At 44.1% G+C, this 14,890-nt stretch overlaps 1 protein-coding gene across 1 annotated transcript in view; it reads right to left on the bottom strand.

Moving 5' to 3' along the window:
- Positions 1-14,890, bottom strand: part of LOC147124856 (FRAS1-related extracellular matrix protein 1-like) — an 883,765-nt gene that overhangs the window by 201,330 nt on the left and 667,545 nt on the right. Inside the window, exons 23-24 of the mRNA XM_085994045.1 lie at positions 4,464-4,659; positions 2,708-2,972 (exon numbers count right to left, since the gene is read on the bottom strand). Coding sequence (XP_085850171.1) covers positions 2,708-2,972; positions 4,464-4,659 — 461 coding nt within the window. The remainder of the gene's footprint in view (positions 1-2,707; positions 2,973-4,463; positions 4,660-14,890) is intronic.

The raw sequence follows: 14,890 nt of genomic DNA, 5'->3' as shown, positions 1-14,890 counted from the left end.
GAATGGCCTACTCCTGCTCCTATCTTCTATGTTTCTATGTTCCTTTAAAAGCTAATTTGCATATGGAGCTTCCATTTCTAGCCATGCCTTCCAGGTGGGCTGTACCTGTGGGCAGGATCCTCTCAGTAACATTGGAAAATTACTCAAAGTCTTCCTTCAACATAATTAGCATACGATATGGTAATCAAACTCTCGCACATTCAGTGTAGAGTCTTTATGTCAATTTAAAAGTCCTCCAATGAGGAGCAGGTAAAATTGATCTTCTTTCAATATCCCATCTTCCACTTGCCTATTCCATGCCAGAAGAAATGCTTCGACCAACCCAAATAATCTACCTCACAGTTTCATGATCAGAGCATGTGGAATCAGGCAACAAGCAGCAGAATGGACAGCGAACCACAAAGCAGAAAACAGAGAGTAGGTGTTAAAGTTAGTTCCTCAGACTGGTGGAAGATGGGAAGTGGTCAGTGCTGGGACCACTGTTGTTCATCATTTGCATAAATGAATTGGACTCAGGAATCGGAAGTACTATATCAAAATTTGCGGACGACAGCACGGTGGCATAGTGGTTAGCACTGTTGCCTCACAGCGCCAGGGACCCGGGTTCGAATCCGGCCTCGAGTGACTGTCTGTGTGGAGTTTGCACATTCTCCCCGTGTTTGCGTGGGTTTCCTCCGGGTGCTCCGGTTTCCTCCCACAGTCCAAAGATGTGCGGGTTAGGTTGATTGGCTATGATAAATTGACCCTTAGTGTTAGGGGGATTAAATACGTGGGGTTACGGGGATAGGGTGGGATATGTGTTGGTGTAGGGGTTACGGGGATCGGGTGGGATATGTGTTGGTGCAGGCTCGATGGGCCGAAATGGCCTCTATCTGCACTGTGGGGTTTCTGTGATTCTGTGATTCTGTGACACCAAATAGAACTGAAAATGACAGTAGAAGAACTTTTGAAGATTGTTTAGTCTCATTTGATTTTAACTCACAGCAAAATTGGTATCATCTGATGGGGAAAAAAACTAAACTTTTGTCACTGGTCTCTGCAAATTCTATTTGAAATATGACGCCTGCTTTATCCAACAGTTTCACTTTGATATCATACACAAATTTTTCCAGACCATAATTCTGCATAATTGAAGCTTCTAAAAATCAAACCTTGCTCTTTCTCGTATGACAAAGGCAGATTAACATAGAACTACATAGAATTTACAGCACAGAAACAGGCCATTCGGCCCAACAGGTTCATGCTGGTGTTTATGCTCCACTTGAGCCTGCTCCCACCCTACTTCATCTCACCCTATCCGCATATCATTCTATTCCTTTCTCCCTCGTGTGTTTATCTAGCTTCCCCTTAAATGCATCTATACTATTCGCCTCAACCACTCCCTGTGGTAGCGAGTTCCACATTCTCACCACTCTTTGGGTAAAGAAGTTTCTCCTGAGATCCTTATTGGATTTTGAATGGGCCATGCAGCCCATTAAAGGACCCACGTGGCCCTGAAAAAATTTACAGGGAGCATTGCCGCCTCCCCATTAATATTGGGGTCAATGATACTGTGAATCTTCTTTAGATTCACAAAGTAATGCCCTTGTTTATCTGCCTGTCCATCAATGTTCCTTTTAATTTTTTTTCCGGTGTGTGGTCCCTTTAAGGGGCTCCGCGGCCCATTGAAATTCCCGCGCAGGCTCGTTTATTTCTATTTAAAAGCCGGTGCACCGGCTGCACGGGAGCTCCAGACAGCCACGCAGCTTAAAGGGAACATTGCTGTCAATTAGATATTATTTTGTAGTGTTGAACAGTATCTCATAATCTACATCATTTGACCACTGCTTTTAAAGCACCATCATCTTTATCTAAATAGATTTGAAAAGCCTTTTCTAAACCTTTCAATTTTCTCTCCTTCTCTCCTAAAGAGGTCGGGGTAGATTTTGGCTTTGTGCGACAGTGTAGCGGCAGCCCGTTTTACAGCTCTCCTGATTTTTATTTCTATTGACGATTCCCTACCACCTAGTTTCCACTATCGCACAAAGTCAGAATGTACCCCCTTGACTTTAGCTGCAGGAGACTTTCTCAGACAATGCCCTCTGGTCTCTCGCTCAAGGGCCATTCTTCATGTGGGAGCCGTGACAGGCTACTTGACTGTGGACAACTCAACTCAGTCTAATCCTGCTCTCGCTCGATAGGCACAATAGGAGGAGCCATGGCTGACTATTCCCCTGCCTAATCGAGGGTCACGGAAGCAAATTGTAGCATTTTAACTTGCCCCAGGTGAAATCAGCTAACTCAATGTAGAACCATGCACCAACTAACAGTGCTGTGAAGCCTACCTAAAAAAGCATCTCTTGGCCTTCAGCCTTCAGTCCTGTCACACAAGCCCAGCTCACACAGGCACTATAAATGCACATGGAGGCTGGGATGCTGCTTCTGCACTGGCCAGCCAATGCTCCACCAATTCATTTTAATGGAAGGAAAATTGCAGACTTGCAGGGGGAAACCACAGTCAGAGTATCCATTTGGGAGTCATAAATATGTCAACAGGTCAGAACCAATTGCACATGTTTTTAGCTGATGTATATATGAACAACTACGGTTAAAAGAATGCTAATACAGTAAGTGTGATTACAAGACATGCTATGGTTTGATTTAATGGAATTCAGCATTATTTATTAATATCACTTTTAAACCTTTATGTAAATGCACATATTCTTACCTCAATGAGTCTCTCGTAGCTGCTGCCTTGCTTTTGTGTGTATAAGAAACCATCTGAGCTGCCACATCCATCTGGCTAAAACTGGTTATTACCACTCCAGGGTAGTTGACATATTCTACTTGGCCATAACTTGGCGGGACTGTTATGACATAAAGCAGCTCCTCGGGTTTGTTCGTACCGTCAGAAGCAAGAAGGACGGCTGTAGTCAGAGTGGCTCTGTCTCCCTTGACAATGGTGAGTGGTTTTAGAAAAACTGCAATTTCACCTAGCAATATAACAAAGTGAAAATAAACACTTTTTAAAACCATAGTGTACATCAAACTTACAAAAACTGAAGAGTCACTTGTGCAGTGCTGAATCAGTATAGGGATGAAGGTGTAGTAGCTCTAGGTTAAAGATGAGCAAAGAAAGGAAAGAGTGGCATCAAAAAATAGGATATCCCTTTATAAAATATTTTAGAGGAAGGAATTGCTTTCAACAGTATTGTTAACAAATGCATTAATTTATTTGTATTAGGTTCCTCCTTGTGCTACTTAGAATCATAGAATCATAGAAAGTTACAGCACGGAAGGAGGCCATTTCGGCCCATCGTGTCCGCGCCGGCCAACAAAGAGCTATCCAGCCTAATCCCACTTTCCAGCTCTTGGTCCGTAGCCCTGCAGGTTAGAGCATCCCAAGTGCACATCCAAGTACTTTTTAAATGTGGTTAGGGTTCCTGCCTCTACCACCCTTTTAGACAGTGAGTTCCAGACCACCACAACCATTTGGGTGAAGAAATTTCCCCTCAAATCCCCTCTAAACCTTCCACCAATTACTTTAAATCTGCGCCCTCTGGTTTTTGACCCCTCTGCTAAGGGAAATATGTCCTTTCTATCCATTTTATCTATGCCCCTCATAACTTTATACACCTTAATAAGGTCTCCCCTCAGCCTCCTCTGTTCCAAGGAAAACAGACCCAGCCTATCCAGTCTTTCCTCATAGCTAAGATTCTCTACTCCCGGCAACATCCTTGTAAATCTCCTCTGTACCCTCTCTAGTGCAATCACATCTTTCCTGTAATGTGGTGACCAGAACTGCACGCAGTACTGAAGGCAGCAGACCAAGTAGATAAGGTGGTTAAGAAGGCATACAGAATGCTTGCCTTTATTAGCTGTGGCATATAATATAAGAGCAGGGGCGTTATGCTTCAACTGTATAAAACACCAGTTAGACCTGAACTAGAGTACTGCGTTCAACCCAGGAGAAAACTCCATGCCATAAAACAAGAGCAACATTATTTGGCCAGACATTAAGAGGCAGCATTGTGAATGCTGAATGTTAATAAGGACCACCACTGGCATGCGCCTGGCTGTGTATTTAGAAAAAAATCATTGAAATCTGTCGATCAAGATGCCTTACTACCTTACATCCTAGAATGCAAAAACATCAGGATGCCACGTGATGATCAAACTCACACCCGCTATTGCCAGTAGGTGCAACCTTCATCTAAAATGGCTGGGTGATGACATGCCTTGTGATCACTATGCAGTCAAAGGTAGGCCAGGGAAGAAGGAAAAGTGGCTGATTAGCAATTCTGAATGCTTACAATATATGGCAGTAATTGCTGTAAACTCAATGCACTCACAGCATACCTTATTTAATTTATTTTACAGAATAACAAGGTATTTAAATTAAGTGCACTATTATTTACACGCTCCAAAATTATCTTTGCTTTTTGCGCTGCAACATATCTCTAGGGTTATTGTTGCTACGTTACCCTTTTCAATGTTGTGAATGGCGATGTGGAACTGGTGCACTGATGATCTGTTATCACCGTCCAATAGGCGGAAAAGAAAACTGTCATGCCCCTTTGACCCCATTGCTCCGGTGTGCACGTATCTCAGTCGGTTCATGTCGATATCATCCTGACTGCAGTTCATGCCAGGGTGCAGGGGCAGCCAGTCCCCACCCTCCTGATAGAAACAAAACAAGTCATGAGTGTGGTGGAGAAAACCTTCCACAATGGGACAGAAAGACCGAGGATAGGACACTGAGTCAGAGAAAGAAAAGCAGAGACAATCAGAATTTTTCCTTACTGAACACTAAGACATACAGACACGATGAACATTCCAGGGAAAATGATGTTTGCAATTTTATTAAAGGAGCACTGTCTCCCAGTACATTGCCTTGCAAATGTTGTGCTGCCCACACTTTATGGGTGCCTAAACACAGGAATGCTGAGCAATATCATTGCTTTGCTGATTGTGCTAGTCACGACAAATTTCTTAACTAAGTGTGAAAAGAAATGTGAGCAATAACGGAAATAAAACACATTATAAAAGCTCATGCTGATGCAATTCAAACTCGCCCCGCTTACCAAAATGCCAAAAAACATGATACTCAGTGTAGACTGCCACTATCCAGCCAACATGACACGATTCTCAGTGTAGGCCGTTACTTACTATCCAGCCAACATGACTTGATTCTCAGTGGAGGCTGTCACTTACTATCCAGCCAACAGGACACGATTCTTAGTGTAGACTGTCACTATCCAGCCAACATGACTTGATTCTCAGAGGAGGCGGTCACTTACTATCCAGCCAACAGGACACGATTCTTAGTGTAGACTGTCACTATCCAGCCAACATGACTTGATTCTCAGAGGAGGCGGTCACTTACTATCCAGCCAACAGGACACGATTCTTAGTGTAGACTGTCACTATCCAGCCAACATGACTTGATTCTCAGAGGAGGCGGTCACTTACTATCCAGCCAACAGGACACGATTCTTAGTGTAGACTGTCACTATCCAGCCAACATGACACGATTCTCAGTTTACTGTCACTATCCAGCCAACATGACACGATTCTCATTGTAGACTGTCACTTACTATCGAGCCAACATGACATGATTCGCAGTGTAGACGGTCACTAGCCAGCCAACATGACATGATTCTCAGTGTAGACTGTCAATTACTATGCAGCCAACAAGACACGATTCTCAGTGGAGGCTGTCACTTACTTTCCAGCCAGCGTGACACGATTCTCAATGAAGGCTGTCACTTACTATCCAGCCAACATGACACACTTCTCAGTGGAGAACGCCACTATCCAGCCAACATGACACAATTCACAGTGTAAGCTATCACTTACTATCCAGCCAACATGACACGATTCTCAGTGTAGACTGTCACTATCCAGCCAAAATGACACGATTCTCAGTGTAGACTATCATTACTATCCAGCCAACATGACACGATTCTCAGTGTAGACTGTCACTATCCAGCCAACATGACACGATTCTCAGTATAGGCTGACACTATCCAGCAAACATGACATGATTACCAGTGTAGACTGTCACTTATTATCCAGCCAACATGGCACGATTCTCAGTGTAGACTGTCACTATCCAGCCAACATGACACGATTCACCGTGTAGACTGTCACTATCCAGCCAACATGACACGATTCTCAGTGTAGACTGTCACTTATTATCCAGCCAACATGGCACGATTCTCAGTATAGGCTGACACTATCCAGCAAACATGACACGATTATCAGTGTAGATTATCACTTACTATCCGGCTAACATGACACGATTCACCGTGTAGACTGTCACTATTCCGCTAAGATGACACGATTCTCAGTGTAGACTGTCACTATCCAGCCAAAATGACACGATTCTCAGTGTAGGCTGTCATTATCCAGCCAACATGACACGAATGTCAGTGGAGGCCGTCACTATCCAGTCAACATGACATGATTCTCAGTGTAGACTATCACCATCCAGCCAACATGACACGATTCTCAGTGTAGACTGTCAGTATACAGCCAACATAACACGATTCTCAGTGTAGACTGTCATTATAGAGCCAACATGACACAATTCTCAGTGTAGACTGTCACTATCCAGACAACATGGCACGATTCTCAGTGTAGACTGCCACTATCCAGCCAACATAACATGATTCTCAGTGTAGACTGTCACTTACTATCTAGCCAACATGATACAATTCTCAGTGTAGACTGTCACTATCCAGCCAACATGACACAATTCTCAGTGTAGACTGTCACTAATCCAGCCAACATGATACAATTCTCAGTGTAGACTGTCATTATCCAGCCAACATGATACAATTCTCAGTGTAGACTGTCACTATCCAGCCAACATGACACAATTCTCAGTGTAGACTGTCACTATCCAGCCAACATGACACGAATCTCAATGTAGGCTGTCAATTACTATCCAGCTAACATGACACGATTCACCGTGCAGACTGTCACTATCCCGCTAACATGACACGATTCATCGTGTAGAATGTCACTACCCAGCCAACAAGACACGATTCGCAGCGTAGTCCATCACTATCCAGCCAACATGACAGGATTCTTAGTGTGGACAGTCACTATCGAGCCAACATGCCACGATTCTCAGTGTGGACTGTCACTATATAGCCAAAATGACATGAATCTCAGTGTAGGCTGTCACTATCCAGCCAACATGACACGATTCTCAGTGTAGGCTGTCACTATCCAGCCAACATGACACGATTCTCAGTGTAGGCTGTCACTATCCAGCCAACATGACATGAATCTCAGTGTAGGCTGTCACTATCCAGCCAACATGACACGATTCTCAGTGTAGGCTGTCACTATCCAGCCGACGTGACATGATTCTCAGTGTAGGCTGTCACTTATAATCCAGCCAACATGACACGATTCTCAGTGTAGACTGTCACTATCCAGCCAACATGACACGATTCTCAGTGTAGACTCACTATCCACCCAACATGACACGATTCTCAGTGTAGACTGCCACTATCCAGCCAACATGACACGATTCTCAGTGTAGAGTGTCATGATCCAGCCAACATCATATGATTCACAGTGTAGGCTGTCACTATCCAGAAAACATGACATGATTCTCAGTATAGACTGTCACTATACAGCCAACATGACACAATTCTCAGTATAGACTGTCACTATACAGCCAACATGACACCATTCTCAGTGTAGACTGCCACTATCCAACCAACATGACACGATTCTCAGTGTAGACTGTCACTTATTATCCAGCCAACATGACATGATTCTTATTGTAGACTGTCACTATCCAGCCAACATGACACAATTCTCAGTGTAGATTGCCAATATCTTGGCAACATGACACGATTCTCTGTGTAGACTGTCACTATCCAGCCAACATGACATGATTCTCTGTCTAGACTGTCACTTACTATCTAGCCAACATGACACGATTCTCAGTGTAGACTGTCACTATACAGCCAACATGACACGATTCTCAGTGTAGACTGTCACTATACAGACAACATGACATGATTCTCAGTGTGGGCTGTCACTATCCAGCCAACATGACACGATTCTTAGTGTAGACTGTGACTATCCAGCCAGCATGACATGATTCTCAGTGTAGGCTGTCACTTATAATCCAGCCAACATGATACGATTCTCAGTGTAGACTGTCACTATCCAGCCAACATGACACGATTCTCAGTGTAGACTCACTATCCAGCCAACATGACATGAATCTCAATGTAGGCTGTCAATTACTATCCAGCTAACATGGCACGATTCACCGTGTAGAATGTCACTATCCAGCCAACACGACACGATTCGCAGTGTAGACTGTCACTATACATCCAACATGACACGATTCTCAGTATAGGCTGTCACTATCCAGCAAACATGACACAATTCTCAGTGTAGATTATCACTTTCTATCCAGCTAACATGACACGATTCACCATGTAGACTGTCACTATTCTGCTAAGATGACACGATTCTCAGTGTAGACTGCCACTATCCAGCCAACATGACATGATTCTCAGTGTAGCCTGTCAGTATCCAGCCAACATGACACGATTCTGAGTGTAGACTGCCACTATCCAGCCAGCATGACATGATACTCAGTGTAGACTGTCACTTACTATCCAGCCTACATGATGCGATTCTCAGTGTAGACTGTCACTATCCAGCCAACACGACACGATTCGCAGCGTAGGCCATCACTATCCAGCCAACATGACAGGATTCTCAGTGTAGACCGTCACTATCCAGCCAACATGCCACGATTCTCAGTGTAGACTGTCACTATACAGCCAACATGACATGATTCTCAGTGAGGGCTGTCACTATCCAGCCAACATGACACGATTCTCAGTGTAGATTGCCAATATCTTGGGAACATGACACGATTCTCAGTGTAGACTGTCACGATCCATCCAACATGACATGATTCTCAGTGTAGCCTGTCAGTATCCAGCCAACATGACATGAATCTCAATGTATACTGTCACTATGCAGCCAACATGACACGATTCTCAGTGTAGACTGTCACTAACCAGCCAACATGACACGATTCTCAGTGTAGGCTGTCACTTATTATCCAGCCAACATGACATGATTCTTATTGTAGACTGTCACTATCCAGCCAACATGACACAATTCTCAGTGTAGATTGCCAATATCTTGGCAACATGACACGATTCTCTGTGTAGACTGTCACTATCCAGCCAAAATGACAACATTCTCAGTGTAGGCTGTCACTTATAATGCATACAACATGACACGATTCTCAGTGTAGACTGTCACTATACATCCAACATGACACGATTCTCAGTATAGGCTGTCACTATCCAGCAAACATGACACAATTCTCAGTGTAGATTATCACTTTCTATCCAGCTAACATGACACGATTCACCATGTAGACTGTCACTATTCTGCTAAGATGACACGATTCTCAGTGTAGACTGCCACTATCCAGCCAACATGACATGATTCTCAGTGTAGCCTGTCAGTATCCAGCCAACATGACACGATTCTGAGTGTAGACTGCCACTATCCAGCCAACATGACATGATACTCAGTGTAGACTGTCACTTACTATCCAGCCTACATGATGCGATTCTCAGTGTAGACTGTCACTATCCAGCCAACACGACACGATTCGCAGCGTAGGCCATCACTATCCAGCCAACATGACAGGATTCTCAGTGTAGACCGTCACTATCCAGCCAACATGACACGATTCTCAGTGTAGACTGCCACTATCCAGCCAACATGACACAATTCTCAGTGTAGATTGCCAATATCTTGGGAACATGACACGATTCTCAGTGTAGACTGTCACGATCCATCCAACATGACATGATTCTCAGTGTAGCCTGTCAGTATCCAGCCAACATGACATGAATCTCAATGTATACTGTCACTATGCAGCCAACATGACACGATTCTCAGTGTAGACTGTCACTAACCAGCCAACATGACACGATTCTCAGTGTAGGCTGTCACTTATTATCCAGCCAACATGACATGATTCTTATTGTAGACTGTCACTATCCAGCCAACATGACACAATTCTCAGTGTAGATTGCCAATATCTTGGCAACATGACATGATTCTCAGTGTAGGCTGTCATTATCCAGCTAAAATGACACGATTGTCAGTGTAGGCCGTCACTATCCAGCCAACATGACATGGTTCTCAGTGTAGACTGTCAGTATACAGCGAACATAACACGATTCTCAGTGTAGACTGTCATTATAGAGCCAACATGACACGTTTTTCAGTGTAGACTGTCACTATCCAGAAAACATGACACGATTCTCAGTGTAGACTGTCACTTTCCAGCCAACATGATACGATTCTCAGTGTAGACTGCCACTATCCAGCCAACATGACACGTTTTTCAGTGTAGACTGTCACTATCCAGAAAACATGACACGATTCTCAGTGTAGACTGCCACTATCCATCCAACATGACACGATTCTCAGTGTAGGCTATCAGTAGACAGCCAACATGACATGATTATCAGTGTAGACTGTCACTATCCAGCCAACATGACACGATTCTCAGTGTAGACTGTCACTATGCAGCCAACATGACACGTTTTTCAGTGTGGACTGTCACTATACAGCCAACATGACACGATTCTCAGTGTAGACTGTCACTATCCATCCAACATGACACGATTCTCAGTGTAGGCTATCATTATCCAGCCAACATGACATGATTCTTAGTGTAGGCTATCACTATCCAGCCAACATGACACGATTCTCAGTGTAGACTATCACTATACATCCAACATGACATGATTTTCAGTGTAGGCTGTCACTATCCAGCCAACATGATGCAATATTCAGTGTAGAGTGTCACTTACTATCCTGCCAACATGACACGATTCTCAGTGTCGACTGTCACTACCCAGCCAACATGACACGATTCTCAGTGTAGACTGTCACTATACAGCCAACATGACATGTTTTTCAGTGTGGACTGTCACTATACAGCCAACATGACAACATTCTCAGTGTAGGCTGTCATTATCCAGCCAAAATGACATGATACACAGTGTAGACTGTCACTTACTATCCAGCCAACATGACACGATTCTCAGTGTAGACTGTCACTATCTAGCCAACATGACACGTTTCTCAGTATAGGCTGTCACTATCCAGAAAACATGACACGATTCTCAGTGTAGATTATCACTTATTATCCAGCTAACATGACACGATTCACCGTGTAGACTGTCACTATTCCGCTAAGATGACACGATTCTCAGTGGAGACTGCCACTATCCAGCCAACATCACACAATTCTCAGTGTAGATTGCCAATATCTTTGCAACATGACACGACTCTCAGTGTAGCCTGTCACGATCCATCCAACATGACATGATTCTCAGTGTAGACTGTCAGTATCCAGCCAACATGACATGAATCTCAATGTATACTGTCACTATGCAGTCAACATGACACGATTCTCAGTGTAGACTGTCACTATCCAGCCAACATGACACAATTCTCAGTGCGGACTGTCACTATCCAGAAAACATGACACGATACTCAGTGCAGACTATCACTATCCAGCCAACATGACATGATTCTCAGTGTAGGCTGTCACTTATAATCCAGCCAACATGACACAATTCTCAGTGTAGACTGTCACTATACAGCCAGCATTACACCATTCTCAGTGTAGACTGCCACTATCCAACCAACATGACCCGATTCTCAGTGCAGACAGTCACTTATTATCCAGCCAACATGACATGATTCTTATTGTAGACTGTCACTATCCAGCCAACATGACACGATTCTCAGTATAGGCTGTCACTATCCAGCAAACATTACACGATTCTCAGTGTAGATTATCACTTTCTATCCAGCTAACATGACACGATTCACCGTGTAGACTGTCACTATTCTGCTAAGATGACACGATTCTCAGTGTAGACTGCCACTATCCAGCCAACATGACACAATTCTCAGTGTAGATTGCCAATATCTTGGGAACATGACACGATTCTCAGTGTAGACTGTCACGATCCATCCAACATGACATGATTCTCAGTGTAGCCTGTCAGTATCCAGCCAACATGACATGAATCTCAATGTATCCTGTCACTATGCAGCCAACATGACACGATTCTCAGTGTAGACTGTCACTAACCAGCCAACATGACACGATTCTCAGTGTAGGCTGTCACTTATTATCCAGCCAACATGACATGATTCTTATTGTAGACTGTCACTATCCAGCCAACATGACACAATTCTCAGTGTAGATTGCCAATATCTTGGCAACATGACACGATTCTCTGTGTAGACTGTCACTATTCCGCTAAGATGACACGATTCTCAGTGGAGACTGCCACTATCCAGCCAACATCACACAATTCTCAGTGTAGATTGCCAATATCTTGGCAACATGACACGATTCTCAGTGTAGCCTGTCACGATCCATCCAACATGACATGATTCTCAGTGTAGACTATCACTATCCAGCCAACATGACATGATTCTCAGTGTAGGCTGTCACTTATAATCCAGCCAACATGACACAATTCTCAGTGTAGACTGTCACTATACAGCCAGCATTACACCATTCTCAGTGTAGACTGCCACTATCCAACCAACATGACCCGATTCTCAGTGCAGACTGTCAGTATCCAGCCAACATGACATGAATCTCAATGTATCCTGTCACTATGCAGCCAACATGACACGATTCTCAGTGTAGACTGTCACTATCCAGCCAACATGACACAATTCTCAGTGCAGACTGTCACTATCCAGAAAACATGACACGATTCTCAGTGTAGATTATCACTTACTATCCAGCTAACATGACACGATTCACCGTGTAGACTGTCACTATTCCGCTAAGATGACACGATTCTCAGTGGAGACTGCCACTATCCAGCCAACATCACACAATTCTCAGTGTAGATTGCCAATATCTTGGCAACATGACACGATTCTCAGTGTAGCCTGTCACGATCCATCCAACATGACATGATTCTCAGTGTAGACTGTCAGTATCCAGCCAACATGACATGAATCTCAATGTATACTGTCACTATGCAGCCAACATGACACGATTCTCAGTGTAGACTGTCACTATCCAGCCAACATGACACAATTCTCAGTGCAGACTATCACTATCCAGCCAACATGACATGATTCTCAGTGTAGGCTGTCACTTATAATCCAGCCAACATGACACAATTCTCAGTGTAGACTGTCACTATACAGCCAGCATTACACCATTCTCAGTGTAGACTGCCACTATCCAACCAACATGACCCGATTCTCAGTGCAGACTGTCACTTATTATCCAGCCAACATGACATGATTCTTATTGTAGACTGTCACTATCCAGCGAACATGACACAATTCTCAGTGTAGATTGGCAACATGACACGATATTCTGTGTAGACTGTCACTATCCAGCCAAAATGACATGTTTCTCAGTGTAGGCTGTCATTATCCAGCCAAAATGACACGATTGTCAGTGTAGGCCGTCACTATCCAGCGAACATAACACGATTCTCAGTGTAGACTGTCATTATAGAGTCAATATGAGACAATTCTCAGTGTAGACTGTCACTATCCAGCCAACATGCCACGATTCTCAGTGTAGACTGCCACTATCCAGCCAAAATGACATGATACTCAGTGTAGACTGTCACTTACTATCTAGCCAACATGACACGATTCATCGTGTAGACTGTCACTATCCAGCCAACATGACAGGATTCTCAGTGTAGATTATCACTTACTATCCAGCCTACATGATGCGATTCTCACTGTAGACTGTCACTATCCAGCCAACACGACACGATTCGCAGCGTAGGCCATCACTATCCAGCCAACCTGACAGGATTCTCAGTGTAGACTGTCACTATCCAGCCAACATGCCACGATTCTCAGTGTGGACTGTCACTATACAGCCAACATGACATGATTCTCAGTGTAGACTGTCACTATCCAGCCAACATGACTTGATTCTCAGTGTAGGCTGTCACTTATAATCCAGCCAACATGATACGATTCTCAGTGTAGACTGTCACTATCCAGCCAACATGACACGATTGCCAGTGTAGACTGTCACTATCCAGCCAACATGACACGATTCTCAGTGTACACTGTAACTATCCAGCCAACATGACACGAATCTCAGTGTAGACTGTCACGATCCATCCAACATGACATGATTCTCAATGTATACTGTCACTATCCAGCCAACGTGACACGATTCTCAGTGTAGACTGTCACTATCCAGAAAACATGACACGATTCTCAGTGTAGACTGCCACTATCCATCCAACATGACACGATTCTGAGTGTAGGCTATCAGTATCACAGAAATCACAGAAATCACAGAAACCCCACAGTGCAGATAGAGGCCATTTCGGCCCATCGAGCCTGCACCGACACATATCCCACCCGATCCCCGTAACCCCTACACCAACACATATCCCACCCTATCCCCGTAACCCCACATATTTAATCCCCCTAACACTAAGGGTCAATTTATCATAGCCAATCAACCTAACCCGCACATCTTTGGACTGTGGGAGGAAACCGGAGCACCCGGAGGAAACCCACGCAAACACGGGGAGAATGTGCAAACTCCACACAGACAGTCGCCCAAGGCCGGATTCGAACCCGGGTCCCTGGTGCTGTGAGGCAACAGTGCTAACCACTATGCCACTGTGTCTGCCTGTGTTGGCTGTGTAGAGTGTCACTTACTATCCCGCCAACTTGACACATTTCTCAGTGTAGACTTTCACTATCCAGCCAACATGACATGATTCTCAATATAGGCTGTCACTATCCAGCAAACATGACACGATTCTGAGTGTAGATTATCACTTACTATCCAGCTAAC

This window comes from Somniosus microcephalus, chromosome 1, assembly GCF_052327205.1.
Source record: "Somniosus microcephalus isolate GS21.2 chromosome 1, FLI_Smic_1.0, whole genome shotgun sequence".
In the NCBI taxonomy this organism is placed as follows: domain Eukaryota; kingdom Metazoa; phylum Chordata; class Chondrichthyes; order Squaliformes; family Somniosidae; genus Somniosus; species Somniosus microcephalus.
The sequence above is the reverse complement of the archived record's forward strand: the minus strand, read 5'-3'. Positions and strand labels throughout refer to the sequence as shown.